The 23,829-nt window shown below is 41.0% G+C and overlaps 1 protein-coding gene across 51 annotated transcripts in view; it reads right to left on the bottom strand.

Moving 5' to 3' along the window:
* Positions 1 to 23,829, bottom strand: part of Nrxn3 (neurexin III) — a 1,612,235-nt gene that overhangs the window by 520,865 nt on the left and 1,067,541 nt on the right. For 5 of the 51 annotated variants that reach the window (XM_017314989.2, XM_017314988.2, XM_006515568.4 and 2 more), the window contains exon 1: positions 431 to 23,829. This exon is cut by the window's right edge and continues 64,106 nt beyond it. The exons of 45 other annotated variants lie outside the window; for them this stretch is intronic. In XM_017314989.2, the coding sequence (XP_017170478.1) occupies positions 431 to 671 (241 nt within the window). In that variant the 5' untranslated portion in view covers positions 672 to 23,829. The remainder of the gene's footprint in view (positions 1 to 430) is intronic. One more of the 51 variants, NM_001252074.2, reaches the window with a different exon arrangement.

Raw genomic sequence — 23,829 nt, 5'->3', positions numbered from 1 at the left:
TCAGCTATTTCTTCACAACCAGCCCCGAAACAGGAACAGAGAAAGGACCACGAGACCAGAGAAAGGACCGGTGAATTAACGTAAGGTGAATGATCGACTTTCCAAATTGTAGCATCATTAGGAGTTGTTTCAGCTGCCTGCCATCAGCAGGTTGGGGGAGGAGAAGGTGGCAAAGGGTAGAAAGTGTGTTTGCCCTGCCATGAGCAAGAGTGCCAAGGAGGGGAGAGCCTTTTATTGGAAAGTGAATGGCTGAGAGCAAGCAGCATTTGCCTGTAAGAGAAAGTGACAATTTTCCCCTTATGCACATGCAAGCCATCTCATAATTTTAAATTGAATTTTTTCTGCTATTCCCATCCTGGAATCTACCTGAAAGACAGTGGGTTAAAGATTTGCAATGACCCAGTAAAAGATAAAGAGCAGAGAGACCCACCGTGCCCTCCTCGAAGGGAAACAGGGGAGCGATAGATAGAAATAGGCACAGAGTGGTGCTTGCTGCCGTGGAAATGGTGTTCCTGCTGAGAGTGAGATCCCGGAGAGGAAGAGGAGGAGGAGGCTACATTAGAAGAACTCCACACAGAGCTGACGATACATCCCCAGAAGAGGGACCAGATCCCAAGCGTCCAGGCCGGCCGGCGAGGAGGGCTCCGTCTTGGGTGGATTCTCAGGTGCATGGTCAACGCACTGGACCACTACAGATGGGCAGTTTAAATTCCAGCCAGTGAGCAATAACGAAGTTCATGATGCCCAGAGGCCCATCATAGCAGGAGGAAGAGTTGTTCAATTTGGGGATGAGGGAAGCAATAAAAGCTTTCGGGGAAATGGTGAATCGGTTTAAAAAAAAAAAAAAAAAGAAGAAGAAGACAAGAAAAAGAAAAAAAAGAAACTACAAAAAGAAACCGAAGATTAAAAAAAAAAAAAGATAAGGCAAAGCCTTTCCCCCCTGCCTTTTCCTGGAAGAGAAATTTAGGATGCAAGAGTCGACCCAGGTACAGCAGACCTGGAAAGCCCTGGCTTGTCACACATTTCAGGGAAGGACCCGCGAGCTTTCTTCCTGCTCTCTTGGTACTTCAAGTCCGATGTACTAGCTGCATACTCTGGAAAGCCACTGGGGAAAGGTGGAAACGGAGAGAGAAGACAGAGCAGGAAAAAACCAAGTAAATTCACGCTAGTTTTTCCCAACATCCAAGGAGTTTGGACATTTTTCTTTCTTTCTTTCTTTCTTGTTTCGACTTCCAAGCGATGCAATGCAGAACTGCCAGGCAAAAGGGGGCTGCAGGTGGAAGAGTTCTGCTCCCGGGAGTCTCTGTGGATGGGCGCGGAGGCTGTTAACCCTGAGTGTCCTGGATGAGCGCCACGGTGCAGCCGCCTTAAGTCCTGAGTTCCCAATAGGTTGAAAATCAGCCAGCAGCAGTAGCCAGAGAAAGGGATCAAGAAGGGCCAGAGGAAAAGAAACAGCACTGAGCTAGCCACCCAGACCAACGTAGCAGAAGGTGGAGAGGAGCAGGGTAGGCGCAATCAGGGAGAGCGCTAGAGGAGGTGGCTCGCGGATGACAGAGGTGGCCGAGAGCAGAGCCGGTACCAGCAAAGTGCGCGCAACTGGGGAGGCACAGGTGAAGTGAAGCAAGGAGTTGGGGAGTCAAATTCACAAATGGGCAAGTCATATGCAAATAACGCACTCCGGAGAGCAAATCAGTACAGCCGGTGTGCTCTGCCGAGGGACTGGCTGGCTCTGGAGGAGGGAGGGGTGGAGCCTCCAGGAATCCCGGCCCTCCCCATTCAAGTGTACGCTAGCTCGCGGCTGCTTGTACACACCCGGGCACCAGCCAGAGCTCTCGCCTTGCTCTCCCTCGATTCCACCCCGCTGTGCGTGCGCCTAGGAGACCCACAGCCCTCCTCTGCTCAGGGCCCCGGGGATCTCCCTTCCCGTTCCTCTCCTAAGATCCCTAAACCCAACTCGGCGACTAAGGCACCAGTGAAGCTTTTGGCAGGAATATACCTCCAGCCCAAGTGTCCCTAAACCAAAATAAACCCTGAGTCTGCAAGCACACCGGACTGCCTGTGGTAGGCGCCCGGCTGTTCTCGCAGCACTTAGGGCGTCCACTCTCCGGCGTGCATCTCTGCTGAGACTGAACAAGAGCCAATGGACACCACTGCTAGGTCAGTGGATAGATGATAGAATCCGTGTCATCGCTCACGGAAGGAAAGGTTATGGGTTGGGTGGCTCAGGGACTCTTCAGAGTGAAGGAAGTGTTCCGTGGCTACCAGTCTATCCTAAGATGTGGCTTCCACCCACCCTGGACCCTTGGAATTCGGGATCCAGAGGCTAGCATCTTCAAGTCAAATCACAGTAAAGAAGTGTGCAAAGCGGAGGAGTGGCTGGTCTGTCCCTGACTTGCCCAGAAGATAATGTTTCAGGCGAGTAGATTCTCACTGGTGCTGGGTACCAGAAAGTACTAGTTAAATCTGGGTAGGGGATGCGTGCAGGAGTAGGGAGTAGTGGTGGCAAGGAGTAGGAGGGGAGGAGTTTGAAAAGGGGTTGTTCAGGGGTGGGTGGGGTGTGCAGCTCCTTTCAAGGCAATCTGCGACTCCAGGAGGGGCCAGAGCCCTTTCAGGAAACACTATCCACTATTTCTACTACCTCCACTGAGTGGGAACACAAACACAATAGAAGGACATTCTTCCTAGGCAAGTCCTTTCTATCTGAGCCTTACTAGCAGAGACTCTGCCCGGATCATGCAATTTGATTCTGAAGGAAATTAGGGTAGGCACACTATACACACACACACACACACACACACACACACACACACACACAGAGAGAGAGAGAGAGAGAGAGAAAGAGAGAGAGAGAGAGAGAGAGAGAGAGAGAGAGAGGCACACACACATTTAGAATAAAATGCTTACAAATTGTACACATAGTACCTGTTACATATAATTTTGCTCATTGCAAAAAAGGAACAAAATATTAAACATTACCCCTGAGAATTTACAATAATTCTTATTCTTATCAGCTGCTTCTTGATTTAATTTCCCCCGAGGATTCCCATTGCACTTGGATCTTGCTCTAACTCTGTCACACAGTCTTCAAAAGGACCTAGGTGACCAGGCTTCTGATGCACTGACAGTTCCATCAACTAGACATTCTTGACTCACTTCTGTCTGCTCCCCAGACTTTCTTTCCACCAGTTGAATGTACCTAGATATTTACCAACCCAAGCCTGCTCGGATTTTTTTCTCTAGAAGGATTCCTTCAACATTAGCAGGGTGCATTTGCTATGCTGTTTCCTTAGAACATTTTCCTGCAGGTTTAGGCACTGCCATTCTGGTGGCTATCCTACCTTGTTGTTCCAATTCGTTTCTTTTCCAGCATTATTGGCTTTCAGAAGTCACTTCATCTGTTCATGAGCTATATCCTTAGAAAGATTAAGGTAGATAGGTTCTCTGATGGCAGAGCCTTTGTCCAACTCTCTACCTCATCCTCTGGGTGTGGCACACGGGTATCAAGTTTCAGGATCTCAGTAAATGTTTGCTGAATAAATGAACCCATTGAGCCAATTGCCAACCAAGGCTTCGAATCTATTAGCTCTCGTACCATGAGTTTCAGTGGTCCATTTGTCTGACTTTAGTGACATTGATTTCCGAGAGACAAGCCTTCCAGAGTTGATATACACAACACTTATCCATCTCATGGTCTCCTTTTCCAACTTGGCACGGACAGGAGACTGTTGGACTTCATCCCAAGGAAGCAAGGGGAGCCTGGATGGACATTCCAACTAATTCTCTGCCTGGTTATAGAGGGAAAATAAACCCTTGACTCAGAATGGGACCTGCAAGCTCTGCTGGTGCGATACAGCAGGAACTGTTCATTCCAGGTCCTATCCTTAGAACTTATTTATTTACTACTCACAAAATGTCAGAAGAAGCAGCTGTAGATTCCAGGGAGGGAGACTCCATTTATGAGCATAGTTGAGTGAGGAGAGGACTAATCAGATAACAAATTCAAGGCTGCTTTATATTGCTTGTACTCCAAAGAGCTGAGCTACTGCCATCCTGATAAACTACATAGCCCTCCCCAATATAATACACTGTTAATTTTTCCATATGTCTCACATCCCTCCCTCTAGTCAACACCTTCTTATTTATATGTCTTTTCGAACTCCCGTTCTTACAGTCTATTACAGTTTATATTAGGCCAGCATAGTTTGAGAATTTTATCTATGGCGATAAGTTGATGTCTTCTAAACACCTCTTACAGCTAGAAAAGTAATCATCACTGCCCATCATGGGTGCTCCTTTTCCCTCCTGCATTCTGTCCTCTTCTGGGCTCTTTTAATTGGCATCTCCGGCACATCAAACAGCGGAAGATGCGGGTCCACTTTTAAGATGGAAAAGGGAAGAAATAGATTGGAAATTGTTATTCTCCCCACAGATCTTAAAGGAGAATAATTTCATGGGAATAATCCACCTTAGCTCCCATGTGTATATCCCCCTCATGACACCCAGATGGAAATCCTTAGAATCCTGCATTTCTGAGTGGAACAAGGTGTGTAAACTCCTATTGTAGCTAGATCCACAGGGGCAACAGCTGGGGTTCTTGGGTACATTCAACTCCAGAGTTTGTCATCCCAGACTCCTCTCCTGGCCCTTTTAATTTTGCCTCTCTTCTCTTCTTAGGAGACCATCCAGAGTGGAAGAGAGCATTTCCTCTTAATTCTTTACCTTACTTTGTTCATCGCCTCAGCTTCCAAGGAAGTCTAAGGAATCCGCTGGCTTCTAAAATAAGCCTCCTACTTCTACTTAAAGTGTCAGGCGTCAGGAACCTAATGTGAAGTTGCCTTGTCCGTCGTCCCTCACGGTGCATTTTATCTCTGCACAAGCCTCCTCTCACTTGGATAGGCTCTGACGTGCCACTTCACTGTCAGCAGGAGATACCTGTCAAGTTCGCCACTGCTGGCACATCTAATGTGATTGCAGACTTAGAAAGACCAGAAAAGCATTGGCACAGCCTGATTCTGTGAGACCCAAGACATTAAGTGAAGACCTACTTTAAAAAAAAAAAAAAACAAAAAACAAAAAACAAAAACAAAGAGTAGAAATCCTTACTTGCTATCTCTACACAGCTCCAGTAGGCAGTTTGGGAAGAGAAAAACAAACACCAACCTCACCCGACTAAACTCTCATAATGTACAGTGAAATAAAAGTCCTGAAAAATACAGGTGACTGTTAACATGGCTATAAATATATCCAGGGGTTCTTCCAGTGACACCATAAAACAGTCGAACATTGCTTTATTATATGTCAGGGGATTTATTTATAGTCACATAATTCATTCTTCTGTTCATTTATTTAAGAAAGCCATCCTGCAAAAAGACCGATTTTGAGTAAGTTTTCCTTTTGGGAGTATAAAAGAGAATTTTTTTTTCCTTTTAAATATCACTCCGACATGAATTTGATTTAAATGAAGAGGACCGTAGCATCTTTGTACAAATGTGTGCCTCGGAGAATGCTTAGGTTGCTCTGGTATGTTTTACCTTCTATTGTTGAGAATTGGATGCATGAAGAGAATATGTTTTATCTATGGCCACACTCCCTTGAGCACACCGGATCTCCTCTGTTTCTTTACATCATCCTTCTTATAAACACCATTATTCCCTTGTCCTCCTTGTGGCCACAGAAGGAAATTCAGGCATTTAAGTATTGAGCCAAATCTCTTTACATTTTCCAGATCTTTTGAGTTTGATCAATGGGCTTGGGAATTGTTTATAGAGTTCAGATTTTTATATATCAATTCAAGAAAAGATAAAAAAATAAACAAACACTTCTTAGCTAATTCCAATTGAAATCCAAATGAAATAATAATTTATTAACTAAATATTATGATTATGATCATATTATTATTATTATTATTATTATTATTATTACCTCAAAGACAGGACCTAGTTCTTCCTAGTGGTCTGCCACAAACACCTGATAGTCTGTACTAAACTGCTTCTAGCAATTACTGATCTAAACTTCTCATCTTTGCCACTGTGAAAATCTCTATCTAGTTTTGAGGAACTAAATAAAAGGAATTATTGTTTCAAAGAACCAACAGAATTCTTTATTTTCTGAGTAGAGTACTGGGGCATTGCACATACCAAAGCAAACACTCTCCCCCTGAACAACAGCCTGTAACCCAAGACTGAGTGATGTCTATTGCATATTTATAGGATATATCACCCAATCAAAAGTTTAGCATGCATTTTGAGACTTGATTTAGGTTTCAATGTTGGGCTGTGTTGCTTGGCAGCCTGAATTCAAATCCTAATTATTAGTTGCTGTATAAGGTTTCAGAGTACCTTTGGTTAGGTTCTACTTTGGTCTCCCTGTTTTAAAATAAGAATACTTTTACAAGATATCTATAGATTCAAACAGCTAATGCATGTGAAGTTTTTACCAATTGTGTCTGACATACTGAAAATGATCAGTATCAATAATAATGACAACCATAATAATTCTTCTATTATTATCCTCATTTTCTCTAGAAGACATTAAGAGGTCATTCGTGCAGTTAGCACTTTCCTGGTATTTACTCACATCTTACAGGGGTAACCTCAGCAACCCCAAAATACAAGTGGAAACTATCTTCTGGGTGCTCCCAGCATGCTGACTTGTCTTTGGCAGAAAAGACACTAACTCGATTTCATTCTTTTTACATCTGTCTTTCAAATGGGCTCTAAAGTAATGGAGATTATAGCCTGACCCGAAACCAGATAGTATCAGCAACTGAAGTCCAGCATTGTTTTGTAATTGTTTTCCAGGGCAGGGTGAGGACTCTGTGGGATCACAGTTGGTTTTGGGATCCGCAAAGATTCTTCTTTTTCATGTTCTCACTGCCTTCTCTCAAATGCAGAATAAATTCTAAACAATTGGCTTTCTCCCTGAAAGGTACACTTTCCAAAGCCTTATTAATTTCCATTGACTTTATGAAGACTTTCATTAGCATTGAATAGTCTTTCTAAAATATTGATGAGCCAACCTCTGAACTGGGCTACTTAGTATAGAAAGTCGCAGCCCTTGTCCATCACTTTAGGCCATCCCTTACTTTACTCTATGAATGTTAAATTTATGCTTACCAGGACAAGATACTGTGTAAAATACAAAAGAGCCAATGATAAAGAGTTTTCAGGCCTTAGGGAGCAAGAGCTGTAACAGGGTAAAACCTAATAACCTCCCTGAAGAATCATAATGTAAATGCCACAGCAAGTGTGAGATTAAAGGTGTAAAGCAGATATACATACCACCCATCTTAGTGAGGGTTTCTGCTGCTGTAAAGAGACACCATGGCCAATGCAACTCCTTTAAAGAAAAACATTTAATTGAACTGGCTTACTGATTGTGAGGTTCAGTCCATTGTCATCATGGTGGGAAGCATGGCAGCTTCCAGAAAGGCATGACAGTGAAGCAGCTGAGAGTTCTACCTCTTGTTTCAAAGGCAAGTAAGAGAAGACTGACTGTCCACCCCCTCAGTGATGCATTTCCTCCAAGAGGGCCATATGCACTCCAACAAGGCCACCTAATAGTGGAACTCCCTGGACCAAGCATATTCAAACCACCACACTAGCCAATGGAGTTAATGTATTCTGTCAAGAGGAAAAAGATCCTGGATGGATTCACACACAAGTTGAAAAATCAGAAGATATCCTATGCGTTACTGTTTTGACCCTGAGTAACTTTGATCTCTCTGTACTTGTTTCCTTGGCAGAAGAAAAACCAATAATCCCCATACCAAAGGACTTTTTAGGATTCTATGAAAACATATATTGAAGAAGATAAGTATACCTTAGTGTTTACTATATGAACCTGACCTAAAATGAGTGGAAATCAGAAAGAGAAATCTAAAAGAAGGAAATTATTAATATAGGGTAGAATCATATACCTACAGATTCCCAGAGACGAACATTCCTGTATCTTAAATTGTCAGTGCCCAAGAAACTCAAGAAGGAGTCAACATGTTCACTCTATAAACAACCAAGTTATGCTATGAGTCATGGCATATCCTAAGTATGCCATAGGATACTGAAAGACAGGGAAAGGGACGGGAAAGGAGAGAGAAAGTACAAAGAAACATGTGGAACCACAGAAAACACACTTGCACACTCTCATTCTTCATCTCAGATGGCTGGGTTGCTGCACACTAAGAGATGTTCCACAAATTCCACAATGGGGCCAAAGAGTCAAGCTATGGCTCACCCAACATTCCTTTTGCTAATGTATCCTGTTATTTTTCATTTATTTGGAGGCATATCTTTGGCCAAGCATTCATGCTACTCCCTACTCTGTGAAGTGATCTAAGAGATGCAGGGATCTGAAATAATCTGCAAAGATTTTTTTCTTTTAAATCTAAAAAAGAGCTGTGGTTATCGCTCAGTTTTAGAGAGCCTTTCTCTAAAGAATGAAGCCTTAGGTTCAAATTCAAATACTACCAAAATAAACAAACCAGAGAGAGAGAGAGAGAGAGAGAGAGAGAGAGAGAGAGAGAGAGAGAGAGAGAGAGGCAGCTCAGGGGGAAGTTAAATGGCATATTTTATTAATTTAATAGACTTAAATCCATATAACGGAAAAATCTTGAGGGGTTTATAGCATGTATAAACTCCTAATGGAAGGTACAGTGCCACCTGAGAATCTATGGAAATATTTGTAAGATAGATAATAAGGGCATGCTCGGTAGCGATAAGGATTTAGCACATCTCAAGAGCTGATAGGGAAGCTGGGGGCTGGGTACCGAAAGAAGAGTTCATACTGGAGACAGAACACTCTGTTCTTAAAATAGATGGGACAACACTGATATATTTTTTTCCATTTTTTATTAGGTATTTAGCTCCTTTCAATCTGAATAGGCACAATTATTAGCTGGTCTTTTCTATCTTCCCTTAGCACCATGCTGTTGATTCTTGTAACAGTCTGTTGTTATCAGTTAGTTTATAACTTGGTACCCTATATGATTCATAGAAACATTATCTATTAAATGCAGTTTGATCTTAGAATCAATGAAGTGGTTAAGTTCTAGGGTCAGACGACATAAGTTCAATGTTCCTTTTCCTTTTTCTTAAAAAAAAGAAAAATATAGCTCCATGACATTGAATATATTACTTAACCTCTAAAAATTTGTATTCTTATAGGTGAATATGATAGTAATATATTCCTGTTCTCAAATATAGGACAATCCCAAAATCATTTGTAAATAGTTAGTGGTTGTTAGTAAGGAAACAAATGATATATATACAATTAGAGTTTGAAAGATGTCCTCACATAATATATCCATATATGTTTGTTGGGGATGAGGGAGGTTTGCTCCAAAATATAAAAATATCTCTTTTATCAGTAAGAAAATTTCAGAATTTAGAGATGTAAAATCAGAAATGTGACCTTGTAAGACCATGATATCCCAGGAAATGGTCAAGCATTAGATGTTTGGTATACAACCTGTAATGAATGGGTGAGGTATATAACTTCTCTTACAATTTTGAGATTATATGAATTTGAGGGTTTTTTTTTTTTTTGAGCTTTCTATTTGCTTCCTACTTCTACATTTGCTTAAACATTATCACTTGGCCTTATGTAGAGGATCAAACCCAATTCCTAGATGCTGCAAAGATTCAAGAATTTTTTTATTACTATTATTAATTGAAACACCATGCAACACCAGGTTAGGGAACTTAACCTTCTATAAGAGAAGCAGTATTGTATGAGAGTTTAGTTTTTATGATTACACAGAACAAGTTCTCTCTAGACACATTAACAATTTTGTTTCTATTTTAGATAGCAAGTATTTTTTTTTTCCTACTAACAGCACCTACACATCTTCTGTCCCTGTGATCTAAGGAGGCATTGTTCAGTGGTGAAAGTTCATGGCTATGGAAAGAGTAGGCTCACTCAGCTCTATTGTCCCTTATCTCTCAGCCAGAAACACTGATGGATCAAACACAAATAAAAAGAATCCTTTTCAAGAAAGGTATAAGGCTTGAACACTTGGGGATACAAAGTAGAACTCCTTTCTACTTTTAAAAAATTCCCTCTCTCTCTCTCTCTCTCTTTCTCTCTCTCTCTCTCTCTCTCTCTCTCTCTCTCTCTCTCTCTCTCTCTCTCTGTGTGTGTGTGTGTGTGTGTGTGTGTGTGTGTGTGTGTGTGTGTGTGTGTGTACATGCTAGCACTGGTGTCAGTTTAGTCCAGATACTCAGTCTTAGCAACAAGCATCTTTACCTATATACTGAATCTTCTGGTCAAACCTTTTGTTGTTGTTGATGTTGTTATTGTTGTTGTTCATGTTTAACCAACACAAGGATACTTCTCAACATTTGGTGTAGACAAGCAGTAAGTTAGGTATTTAGGAGACATGTAAGTTAGAGAAACTGTGATGTAGACTAAGCTGGATATTCTTACATATTCTTCTAGAATGAGGCATTTGTATCTCTCATGGCAACATAAATAAGTATGAAATAAACATATCAAAACAGAATACAGTAATTAATAATCTTTCATGGGAGAATAAGAAAGCCAAAAAGGTTACATCATCTATTAATATAAGATACTTTAGTAAAATAAATATGGTTGAAATACTTAAATGAAGAAAGTATGGTATTAATAGGAAAAAATACATGTAGTAGATAGCAGACTTGGAAAAGAACCAAACTTTTGAAAATGCAACATACTTAAAAAGAAAAATGTCCTTGCTGGATTATGTACATGTAGCCAAAGAGAGAATTAGTGAAGTACAAGACAAAATAGGGAAACTTCTGTAATTGCAGCACCCAGAGAAAAGGATTTCAGGAAAAAAAACAGAAGAAATTAACTTCATAAAAGAGCAAAGAAACGGGAGACATGTACCTTTTAAACAAGAGACAGAGAGAGAGAGAGAGAGAGAGAGAATAAAGTCAGCAATATTTAAAAAGAAAATGGTTAGAAATTTTTCATAGCCAAGTAATACAATGTTTTATTAAAAGAGCATAATCAAGGTAAAACAAACAAGCAAAATAATATTTTAACTCATAACAGGCACATGAAAGAATACCAGAAGTAAGATACAAAACTTTATATTAATTAATTTTCAGTAAAGTCCAGAAAACAATGAAGATTGGAGTATTATGTGAAATAAAGTGTTTGTCACTCTAGATTTCGGTATCTAAGCAAATGTTTTAAGAACAGAGGTAAATCTAAGGTATTTTCTAACAAAGTTGAAGTAAACTTTCCAACAGGAACTGTCTCTGAACAATCCCAGATAACCAAAGAGCTATAGCAGAGGCAGTGTTGAGCACAGCCACTGTTACAGTGTAAGCAAATTCATATGCTGCTATAGCTCTTCTTTTGCTTTTCTGTAACTGTATTCCCTACAGATTCTTCACTATATGTGTCAAAAATCCTTTCTTTTTAATGAAGGAAACAACATATTAATAAGAGTCTCATGTTCTGGGTGTTGGTGGCACATGCCTTTAATCCTAGCACTCAGGAGCCAGAGGCAGATGGATCTCTGAGTTCAAGACTAGCATGGTCTATAAAATGAGTTCCATGACAGCCAGAGCTGCACAGAAAAAAAATTCTGTCTAGAAAAAACAAAATAACCAAAAAAAAAAAAAAGAAAAACAAACAATAGTCTCATCTATTTGCTACTCGATAATTGTCTACAAATCTCTTGTGTTATCTTGAAGAGTGCTGATAAAACTAAGCTTTCATCTAGATCACTTTAATTGATATATTAAAATGAAACAATGTCTCGAAGATTGGCATCAGATATTAATATTTATTGCATGATGCTTGAGCAATTTTCACCATAGAGATTATAAAAGGCTGTCTTCATGATCTGAAAATAGGAAATGCAACATTGGGATTTCATTATATTAGTGGCTGAACCACAACACATTCCATACTCAGATAATGTGCATCTGTTCTTATAATTGTTGTCGTCCTAGGAGTTATAAATAACCAGGTCTGTTCTGAGTTTCCTGTTACAAATGAAGCCAAATTTGCGCTTATCCCAGACATTCCTTTCTTCTCTTTTATAGGTCAGAGTAAGCCCTCAGATCACTCATGAGCATCTTGTTACTATTTGATGAATTCAGAAGACGTTTGTTTCCCCACATTTCAGGCATCAACTCCCAAAACCCTGATCCTGACAAAATCAATTATAATTTAAAAATGCATAGCCCAACCTAGGAACAGAATGTTAGGAAGATGCACCTGAGAGCCTTTGAGTTTTGATTCTCTGAAAGTGAACACGTTTGAAACAATATTCCAGAGAAGGACTTTGATATGATCAACACCATCTGTAACCATGATGAGTGTGATGCTTTGCCTTAAGCTACAAGAGAAAAAGACACAAGTAGATAAGCTTGTGGGTATACAGCTTAAAACCAGAGAAAATCAGAAGGAAAGGCCCACAGATGAATGTGTTTTGTCTGTTGTGTGTGTGTGTGTGTGTGTGTGTGTACAGGCTACAGGTATGCAGGTTTGGGGTACATGTGTGTAGAGGCTCAGGGGAGAAGTCAGCTGGTTTCATTAATTGTTCTCTGTTTACTTGTTGAGACATGATTGCTCTCTGAACCTGGAGCTTGTTCACTAGGTTAAACTGGCCACTAAAGATCCTCCTGTGTACCCCTCTGCAACATCTGGATTGCAGATGGGCACTGCCACACCTGTTTTTTTTTTTTTTAATGGGGGTGTTAGTGATCCAACTTAGGTACTCATGCTCCTGCAACAAATACTTTACCTATCTCTGTTTTCTGTGTGTCTAAACCACATATTGAATTAATAAAGAGAGAGTCTACTGTGTAGGATTCCTGGTGGTTTCATATAATATGGCCTGAAGACAGAGTCTCATTCTACTTTGAAAATTAAAATGCTAGGATTTTAATCTTCAGAAGTGATATTGGCTGGCAGATATTAGGAAACTCACTTAATCAAAGGCTAGCTCATCGAGAACTCTGTCTTAGTCAGGGTTTCTATTCCTGCACAAACATCATGACCAAGCAGCACTTGGTCAGCTTACTCTTCCACATTGCTGTTCATCAGGACTGGAACTCAAGTAGGTCAGGAAGCAGGAGCTGATGCAGAGGCCATGGAGGGATGTTCTTTACTGGCTTGCTTCCCCTGGCTTGCTCAGCCTGCTTTCTTATAGAACCAAGACTACCAGCCCAGAGATGGCACCAACCACAAGGGGATCTCCCCCCTTGATCACTAATTGAGAAAATGCCTTACAGCTGGATCTCCTGGAGGCATTTCCCCAACTGAACCTCCTTTCTTTGTGATAACTCCAGAGTGTGTCAAGTTGACACACAAAACTAGCCAGTATAATTGAGCCCTTGTCAACTTGACACAAGAACCCATCACTATTAAGCCTCAACCCTTAGTTTCTTATTCATCCCCAAGATCTAAATAACTTTTAAAGTCCCAGTCTTTGCAAATTCTTAAAATTTCAATCTCCCTTAAAATCCAAAGTCTTTACAATTAAAAGTCTCTTAACTCTGGGTTCCACTAAAATACTTCCTTCAAGAGGGAAAAGCATCAGGGCACAGTCACAATGAAAAGCAAAATCAAACTCCAACTCTCCAATGTCTGGGATCCAACTCACGATCTTCTGGGCTCCTCCAAGGGCTTGGGTCACTTCTCCAGCCTTTCCCTTTGTAGCACACATGTTGTCTTCTAGGCTCCAGCTGCCTGTACTCCACTGCTGCTGCTGTTCTTGGTGGTCATCTCATGGTACTGGCATCTCCAAAACACTGCTGTCTTCTGCTGTAACTAGGTTTCACCAACAGCCTCTCATAGGCTCTCTTCATGGTGCCAAGCCTCAACTCCTTTGCATGACCCCTTCTTTCCTGGGCCATCAATTGCAACTGAGGTTGCACCTTCACCAATGGCCTTCTATGGCCTATCACAGTGCCGAGGTTCAGCTGCTCTGCATGACCCTTTCATGCCTTCAAAACCAGTACCACCTGGGTGACTCTTACACTTTACCACATCCTGCTGCAGCACGAGGTACAACTTTGGCTATCTCTGGAACACAGCCTCTTTGTGCCCTCAGAAAGCACTTCCCAGAAGATGTCACCTCAACGATGCTGGTCTCTTCTTAATTGCTGCTAATTTCTTAGCTCCAGCTAACCAGCCTCAATAGTCCCAGTAATGCAAAGTTTTTGCTTTAGTAGTTCTGGTATCTTGTTAATCACAGCTGATTCTTCAGTCCCAGCTAACCAGAACCGCAGAATAATCAAACTCCAAAATAGCAATGGCCCCGAAAAGAGTCTTTAATTTTCCCTCTGAAATTTCAGAGGCCAGACCTCCATCTTCTCCACTGTTCTCAACATTATCTTCCAAGCTCCTACACAACATCTGACAGAGCTCTTAACACTGAATGGATCTTCTAGCCCAAAGTTCCAAAGTCCTTCCACAGTCCTCCCCCCAAAATGGGCAGTTTGTCACATAAATACCCCACTTCTAGTACCAGTTTGTCTTAGTCAGGGTTCTATTCCTGCACAAACATCATGACCAAGAAGCACTTGGAGAGGAAAGGGTTTATTCAGCTTACTCTTCCACATTGCTGTTCATCACCAAAGGAAGTCAGGACTGGAACTCATCAGGAAGCAGGAGCTGATGCAGAGACCATGGAGGGATGTTCCTTACTGGCTTGCTTCCCCTGGCTTGCTCAGCCTGCTCTCTTATAGAACCAAGACTACCAGCCCAGAGATGGCACCACCCACAAGGGGACCTCCCCCCTTGATCACTAATTGAGAAAATGCCTTACAGCTGGATCTCATGGAGGCATTTCCCCAATTGAAACTCATTTCTTTGTAACAACTGGATCTCATGGAGGCATTTCCCCAACTGAAGCTCCCTTCTTTGTGATAACTCCAGCGTGTGTCAAGTTGACACACAAAACTAGCCAGTACAAACTGCAAGGTGTTTTGCTTTATTTTAATAAGTTTCTAAGAGAAACTGAGACTACAGAGAGGCCCAACTGTGATAACAATGTTAATTAGGATAGGATGTGTTCATCCTCCATACACCTTTCCTATCTATCTGGACCAACCATTACATGTTAATTTCATGCAAATTAATAGAGATTAAAATATTGACTGTAGATTCCCTAGGTTCCAAAAGACAATTCACAAGGAGTTGTACAAGAGAGTTGGCAGGACACAATGGAGCTTCTTACCCAGGGACTTTGCAGTGAGAGGGAAACTTTGCAGAGAGACTCCCTGTGCCTGATCAGTTCACTTATCCCAAATGACACATTACTAGTAAGCAAAGGATGAATAGAGAAAGACATCTGAAGCACAAAGGAACAGCGTGTTTCTGGTGCTATTTTATATTCTTTGTCTTGCTGGGTCTATAACAGGACTAACAAGGACAGAGCTCAGCTCACTCATTACCAAGTAAACAGCACAGAGTCATAGTGAAGCCTTAAGAGTAAGAACACGAAGCACTTTTTTTTCCTTCTTCTTCTTCTTCTGGAATGAGTCCCTTTTTGAGTTCCTGCTGGAAACTGGGGGTGGGGTGTAGCATGGTTGTTGCTTTAGGAGTTACTCAGCAGGTGGTGGTTACTAAATGTGGCCCTGGGGAGCAATAATAAATGAATAAATACAAACTACAAGAAACTCTTGCCCTTTTCTTCTCAGCCCCCGCTAGCTCTCCCAGAAGAGTTAAAGAAAACTCAGGAAGAGCAGAAATAACTGTGCCCCCACCCCACTTACCAAATGTCGAAGAAACTTTTAATTGCTTAGTTTAATATCACACAAATATGAAAATGTGCACTGGCCAAAGGGGGGGGGGAAACTATACAATTAAAAGTTATTCCTATGTGATTAAGTCTCTTCTGTAACTCACTCTGGCTCCTGGACATACATTTGACCAGTCCCTACCCACAATGGCTAATTCCAAGATAGCCATATTAGGAATAAAGCCTGAAGATAAGCAAGGTCACAAGGGCAGGACCCTAATCCAAAAAGGCTGACAATTTATAAGAAAAGGAAGAGACACAAAGAGCATACAAGAGTGGGAAAATAAAGATGACAAGAAGATACAGGGGCCACAGCTGGCCATTTGCCAGCCATGGTGTTAGGAGGCCTCCAGGAAAATCTAATCTGACACCTTGGTCTTGGACACTGAGGCACGGATCCTCTGAGATTATTTCTGCTCTTTGGCTGCATGGATTTGCCTTGTGTACTTATTAACAGCCCCACAAAGCAAATGTTACATTGTTGGTGAGAATAATGATACTTGTGGAAATGGAGACATTTAAATCCAGGAAAGAACCTTTCACTCATCTGTCCTTGGGTTCTTGGGTCAGGGCTTAAGGAACTGCTACAAAGGAGGATGTGTTTTGGTGCCCTCTCCCAGGGGTGCCATTTTAATTGAAGTCAATGTGAACTGTGTCTCTGAGACTTCTTTAACGTATAATTTCCATGGTCAGATCTTACTGCCTTGAAAGGGTTCTGTGAACCTCCTCTCTAAGCTGCCTTCCAATTTCATCTGGGAATGTAATTGCTCTGGATTAAAAACAAAAGAAGAAGAAGTTTCTTTAGATTTTAAGAGTCGCATGACCTCAAAGCATGTAAGAAGCATTGATGACTTCAAACCACTCATTTAACAGATGAATAAACTCAACCCTATAAAGGACTATTTCCCCCGAATCTGTTAAAAATGTTAACAAAAATCTTGCCTTCTCATAAAAGACATCAAACCATGTTTTCACAGGAGCTAAATGCTTTACCTGAGATCCCCAGGGGCAAAAAGATATCTTTCATCCTTTCAAAGTATATTGATGTGTACAAGAGATTCAAGTTTTCATGTAATCCTTTAGATAGTTGGATTGGCAATTTTTCAATTTATGCCAATATCTAAACTATATTCTATACGTGTGATATTTATGAGTGACATGATAACATCTGGATTTGGGGGGGGGTTGATGACAGGGAATCGTGGAATGTTTCCTAAGGCTCCAAGTCCCAGCTTCTAAATTGCTATAGATGTTAATTAATATAAAGCCTATAACCTTTCACATAAAGAACAGTCAAGAGGCAAGGTGTCAGTCAAGTCCCGTATGGCAGTAACTCCTCTTTGACATGGGTAAGGCAAACAGACCAGGGAAAGCATTCATGCTAGACTCACAGGTGTGTAAACTTCCCAGCCCCCATCTGCAAAGAACTTCACATTGAACCAGAAAAAGTCATATGAGTGGGCTCTAGAAACTAAGCAAGGAAAGGAGGCCTATAGTTTTCCTACCTCCTCCTTCACCACGTACATATCGGTGCTGGTATTGACCAGGAAACATCCACTTGCTCCAGGTGTCTGTAAACATCAATAGCCATTTGCCTTCTCTGAAGTATAGAGCTCTCTCCCTGCTCTGAAGGGCCTCTGTGTGGGCAGTGTTTGCTGCCAAGGTAGCCACCCGCCTACCTGTCTGCATTTGTGCTGTCCCTGAACTCTTGAAGTGAAAATGGGCACTTCAGTATTTAATGGGAGCCCTGGCCTTTGATAGTTACTTGGAAGGATGATCTTTCTTCCTCTTCTGTTCATTTTCTTCTTTTTTTTCTAGGGTCACTGAGTCCTGAGCACAAACAACAGCCCTAAACTTGGCACTGTTCTGTGGGGGTTTGACATACATAGGGAGAGATTTAAGAATTTGATCTTTTACTTTTCCTTCTAAAGGAAGCAATAGCCACAGGAGGCTCAGGAGGACAGAGAATTTTGATTATTTCCACATAGAGTGACCTATATACCTTCATAAAGTCAACTTTACAAGACCTATGAATGAACACCATAAACCAACTTTTTCTACCTATAGTGGTGGGGATGCTCATCTTTGTTCATACCAGGATACCAGGAGATGTATACACAGTAAGCAGCCAAGCATAATCACCTCCCTTCTTCTACCTCATTAACATCCAAGAATCATACAACAGTCTGGGTACACTTGTGCAAAACACGAAAGAAGAATAGAACATAAAATTAATAGCTGCTTGCGCTAACGTGGCAGGCTGTCAAAGCTCAGGCTGTTCCCTCTGCCACTCTAGAATTACAACTTGCCCATCAGGGTTGGGCATGACCAAAGGAAAGAAAAAATGGAGTTTAGAAGTTAAACCACTGTTCCCACATGCTCACACTCACTTTTCCATGTATGCTACCAGTCTTCCCATGACTATCTGGATTTTTTTTCTACTTCACAGTTTTGATTTCATCACCATCTTCATAGACTGCTAACCTCGACCTGTATTAATCAGTACACCCAAATCCTCAAATTATCCCCTGCTTGAGTCAGAATAAACTTTTCTTTCTTTGTGGTCTTTCTGAGACTCTAGTATGGCACCAAACAGACATGTCTCATAGGTGCAAATCCATGGATGCACCGGCCTCTTGTGCTCCATGCTTGGTTGTAGATGACTGTTCACTCAATGGCATTTGATCAATATTGCTCACCTTTCTGGATCACCTAGCGTTTGATACTGAATAGTGTTGAATCAGGTTCTGATTTTCTTCTTTATTAGAAACCAAAACACCTGCAGACTTCACCCTATTGCCTGGTTTCCCATAGAGTCCAAAATCTTATAATCTTCTTTAAATGGGTACATCACTCCCCCTTTTCTTACCCTGTTTCAGTAAACCAATCTATTATCTATCTAGCCATATCCTTTTCCCTTGAGGATCCCTCTGAATCCGTCTTAATTCAGAGTATGAGAACATACTTGGAGGCTAGTAAATATGTTTTTTGGATCTCCTTGAACTTTTTATCAAGTCTGGAATGGTAATAAACGTGTCTTTGGTATCCTGGCAGAAAGTCCAAATCTTCATCCCTTTAGAAGCAATTTTCATGTTGCTAAGTACATGATCACAACAGCTCTATACCAGGAATTGGAGAACATTTGGGTTAGTAGGTACCGGGCTCTAGAAGTAGAACCCACCACTTCTCTCACAAGCTGAAGCTGAGCTCTGTAGATTTGTCAAGTAACCCTTTTGAAAACTGAGGCCTGCCTGCTCTTCCATTACGGTGTGGGTGGTAAGTGGGGCGGCAGTATGACTGATATCGGGCTTTCTATTTTTGTGATGTGCCAAGGATGCTGAGGATTCATCCCCCAAACTGAGAAGTGCGGAATAGCACCAGATCCTAAATCATGCAGAGACAATATACACCTATGTTGTGGGAGGCAGTGGGAGTGGGTGAGGGATTCGTCAGAAGTACTCCCTAGCACAGACCATACTGTTTGCTGGTTTAGCCTAGTTTGTGGGCCTTAAGTGGGAGCGAGTTTGCTTTTATGTTCCTTTTCAATTTAGCTTCTTTTGAGCTGGGCTGGTGGCTTGGTGGTTAGAGCTTGCTGTGTAAGAGTGAGGATCCCAAGTTCAGATCTCCAGGTCCCATTATGAAAAAGCCAGGCACAGGCAGTATTTGTGACCCTAGCCTTTGTATGGGGAGGTTGTTGGTGAATGGAAAAAGACAGATTCCTAGGAATTTGCTAGTAAGCCAGACCAGCCAAAGCGGTGAGTTCCAAGTTTGATGAGATACCCTGTCTCAAAAAGTAAGAAGAAAAGCAGCAAAGAAAGACACTATGTTTACCTGTGAAATCAACATGCTCATGTGTGGTGAGCACACTCCACACAGACATGCACATAAGCATATCACACATACATGTAAGCATGCATGCATACACACACACACACACACACACACACACACACACACACACATTAATCTCTTTATCTTAATGTGATAGTAAGTATGTACCATTCTTCCTACCTAGAAGCTTGCTAAGACTTCTCTGTTGTTGATTTTCATTCTTATCACATAACTCGACTCTAGCTAGAGTATTAGAACGAGAATGTACAGAAGCAATATTAATTTCTTTGAAATATAAAGTAAGTATATAATTATGCTCATGAGAAACATGGTTTATATCTCCTTCAAGAAGTTTTTCTTAACATACTACTAAGATGAAGCACCATTGAGGCAGGTGTGTTTATCATACTTGAAGATTTTCAGGACAAACTGGTGCCTAAATCATTCTTCAACTCAAATTTATAAGCATTTTCTCCTCTGGTTTAACTAAGTGAATGGCCTTCTGCACACCACAGGGGTGGGTGGATAGGAAGGAGTGGAACCAGGCATGCACTTGACTTTCTCATCAAGTTCTCACCGTCCCATGTAATTTACTGAAGATAGGTCAGTGCTCACCCAGAATACACTAGAATATCAGCATCAAACTCCATTTTTATTCAATTTTCTGACGCAAAGTTGAAGAAGAAAAGCTAAGTATAAATGCATATATATATATATATATATATATTTGAAAGCATTATTCTACTGATGCTAGAATTACAGGAATGTTTCCTGCCGAGAAAGGTCATAGAAAACACCAGGAAAGCTATAAATACTGCCAACATAATAGTTCTATATTGAAAAGCAGTAAGTTTTCTTTCTGGGATTGTGCAAAGGAGGGTAGGGGGAAAAAAGAGCTTGGGGGGGGGGGGGGGAACAGCCTCTCATGGAGTTGTAGGCAGAAGATAAGGAATCCTGGTCCTTTGAATACACAGTATTCCTCACTTAGCATCCTGAATGCAAGCAACTCTCACCTTCTCTAGGGCACTATCAAGGGACAAGGTAATGATGATGCTAGAATCATTTGACAAGTTTTCACATAGTAACTACACAGATGTTGATGTTCCTCTCTATGGTCACCCCTACATCTTTCTGCAAGTATCTCAGCCTGGGATTCTGTAGAAGAACCCAGAAATGAGAACGCAAGAAAGAAATAAAGCTGGTATCCCCAAGAGTCTTTCCAAATCAGGTTGTAAAAAAGAAGCCTAAACTCAATGTGCTTGACGTAACCTTACCTATTTCTATGGCTGTTCTCTTCCTTTCTGAGCGTTGGTGACAAAGATCAAACTTCGTTTTTTTTCAAGTGCTTTATTCTTTTAGCCACACACAAGTGTACTCTTCCACACCCATTAGAGATGTATTTATCAAGAAAGAGCTGAGATTTGAGTTACAGGAAGACATTGAAGCTGAAGTCATTGAAAACAAGAAAGATCAGATTATTTTTAAAAACAGGAGAATGGAAAACTCTGAAGTATTATGACTATCTTAAAGAAGTTTTCAACAAAAGTAAATGTAGGGAAAATTCGAAGAGCTGGTAGAACATTGGCTGTGTTAAAAACTAATAGATAAATGCTGCAAATTTTGAAAACTAAGCAATCATGACCTATTACTTCCTCATGGGCACAGCAATATGAGATCAATTTATGGCATTCTGTAAGATGTCCTCCCCCCTTCCCCCCCAGAGATTCAAAACACAGGAGAATTGTCAGCTTGTCATAACTCTCTTTCTTGAGTCTGTTTTGATAAGACAGTAGAGAAAAATTTAAAGTCTAACCTGAAAAATATCATCCTGCAATTCCTTGACCTGTATGTCAATTGCTCAAGGATAATATGATAATTTTATTAGGATGCGCCTCTTGCTTCCTGCATTGAAAAATCAAATGTTACTCGTATTGTGTATGACATGATGGCCTTCATTGATTATTAGGTAATTTTTTTCTCCAGTCTAGTTTTTCTTTTTTCCAAATGTACAGAATTATCACCATACTCTGCTATAAGTAAAAGTGACTGTGGGGTAACCATCTACTTTCTAGCATCACAAGAGCATGATCACTGATCGCTTTGCTTTCACCTTCATCATCACCACAATCACTGCCATTGTAACCCTATCATGATCATCATCCCTAACACCACCACTATCAAGTCCATCAGCAACAGCACCATCAGCACCAGAACCACCACCATCACCAAGACCACCATCACCACCACCACCAAGATCATCATCACCACCACCAAAACCACCAGTGCCACCACCATTATTACCAGAGATATCACTAATGTTGTCCAGAGAACTTCTAGCATTTGCCTTTTAAAATAGCCGACATCTGGAAGAACTATCTGATACTTGTTACTTAAACTCCACTCAGCAGGAATGGAGGTTGGCAGAGAATTTAGCAGAGTGTCTTATTTTTAAAATATCTCACACCTCCCCCTCGCCCTCCCTGTCTTCACAGAGAGCTTTCAGCAATACATTTTGAGGCTCTGCTGAGAGTCAACCACCTTCATCTCAGACACCCAAAGCTTCAAAAGAGGACCTGCAACTTTGATCTGACGCCAAGGTGGGCTACTCAAATTAAATACAAATACTACAGCTGCCAAGAACTCTTCATTTTGGGATATACCAATAAGGGAACCTTGAACATAAAATTGGGCTAAAATTCAAACTAAAATCTATATGTGTATGGGGTGGGTACTTTAAACATTGCCTAAGAGGCTTTTTTGTTGGTCCTTTTTCAAAGGAAAGTTATTAGCAGGTAAAAGGAATCAGGTTGGCTTGACAAAAGTAATGGTACTTTTAACTTCAGTTGTGACTTGGGACAAAGCCACCTGTCTAGCTTCTTTCAGAATAGGCTGTCCCAAAGATCCCCTTATCTATTTAATCCAGCTTCTGTGAAGTGAGATAAACAGAACTGATCAGGTTAATGCTGGGCAATGTTCCCAAAACACAGAAGGCTGCTTCTAAAACCTGTAAGTCACTCTTTGGGCCTGAGAGCAAACAAAATGAAGTACTTGGAGGTGCTAGAGGGAGCTCTGCCATAGGAAATGGCCTTGGTGTTTCAGCATAAAGCTGGCAGGTAATGAGAAGATATTTTAGAAAGTAGCCATCTTAACTTTGACTAATAACAATAGTAAGTATTATCAGGAGTTAATGATCGTGAAAATAGTCTGAGGATCTTCACTTTTCCTTTAAAAAATTATGGTATTTTATATGATCAAACTCATAAACTGCTATATTTTCCCTTTAGGAAGTCAATTTCTCCTGATAAGGGTGTGTACTTGTATATTTGTGTGTATATGTGTGAAAGAAAGAGAGACAGAGACAGATATACATACATATAGAGAAACGGGGTGGGAAGAAGCAGAGAGAAAGACACAAAGATACAGAGACATAGAAAGGGTCCGAGAAATATATAAAATCATATTAAACCTACATTAATAATGAATGCAATTGGGCTAGAGAGATGGCTCAGTGGCTAAGAGCACTGACTGCTCTTCCAGAGTTCCTGAGTTCAAATCCCAGTAACCACACGGTGGCTCATAACCATCTCTAGTGATATCTGATGCCCTCTTCTGGTATGTCTAAAGACAACTACAGTGTACAGCATACAGTATACAGCTACAGTATACATAAGGTAAATAAATCTTTTTAAAAAAATGGATGTAATGTAAATGGGCACTTCAGTCAGCCTCAGCAACCCTGAAACCCAAGATTATCTTTTCCTTCTCCTTTCCCCTTTTTCACTGGTCCTGAGCTTCCTGACATGATATTCAGCCCTAGATTCCCATCGTTTGGAAGTGGAGAGGTATGGTAGAACCCACTTTGCCTCATGTACAAGGGACAAGAAAGAAGACAGCACTACTATTTGGTTTCACAGGAGGCTTAAAATCCATCTGTATGTTAGTTCTTGCCACAGTTGCTATGCCTTTTGTCACCTGAGATCACTCTCACTTTGCAGCGATTTCTTTTCTTTGTTCCAACATAACATTTTTATTGATCTGTTGGTAATTCCACACCATGTGCCCTGGTCACACACATTTCCCATGTCTGCTCCCCCAACGTTGTGCACACACACCTCACAATTTAAAGTTTAAAGAAGAAAAGTAAAATATAAGGTCATCTGTAGCCTTTGTATATTCACTGGACTATGGTCAAACTCTCAGTGGCCTTCCTCTTAAATAGAACTGAGTCATCCTCCACTCCCACACCCCACTAG

Source organism: Mus musculus, chromosome 12, assembly GCF_000001635.26.
Source record: "Mus musculus strain C57BL/6J chromosome 12, GRCm38.p6 C57BL/6J".
Lineage (NCBI taxonomy): Eukaryota > Metazoa > Chordata > Mammalia > Rodentia > Muridae > Mus > Mus musculus.
This window is presented reverse-complemented; position numbering and strand designations above follow the sequence as displayed.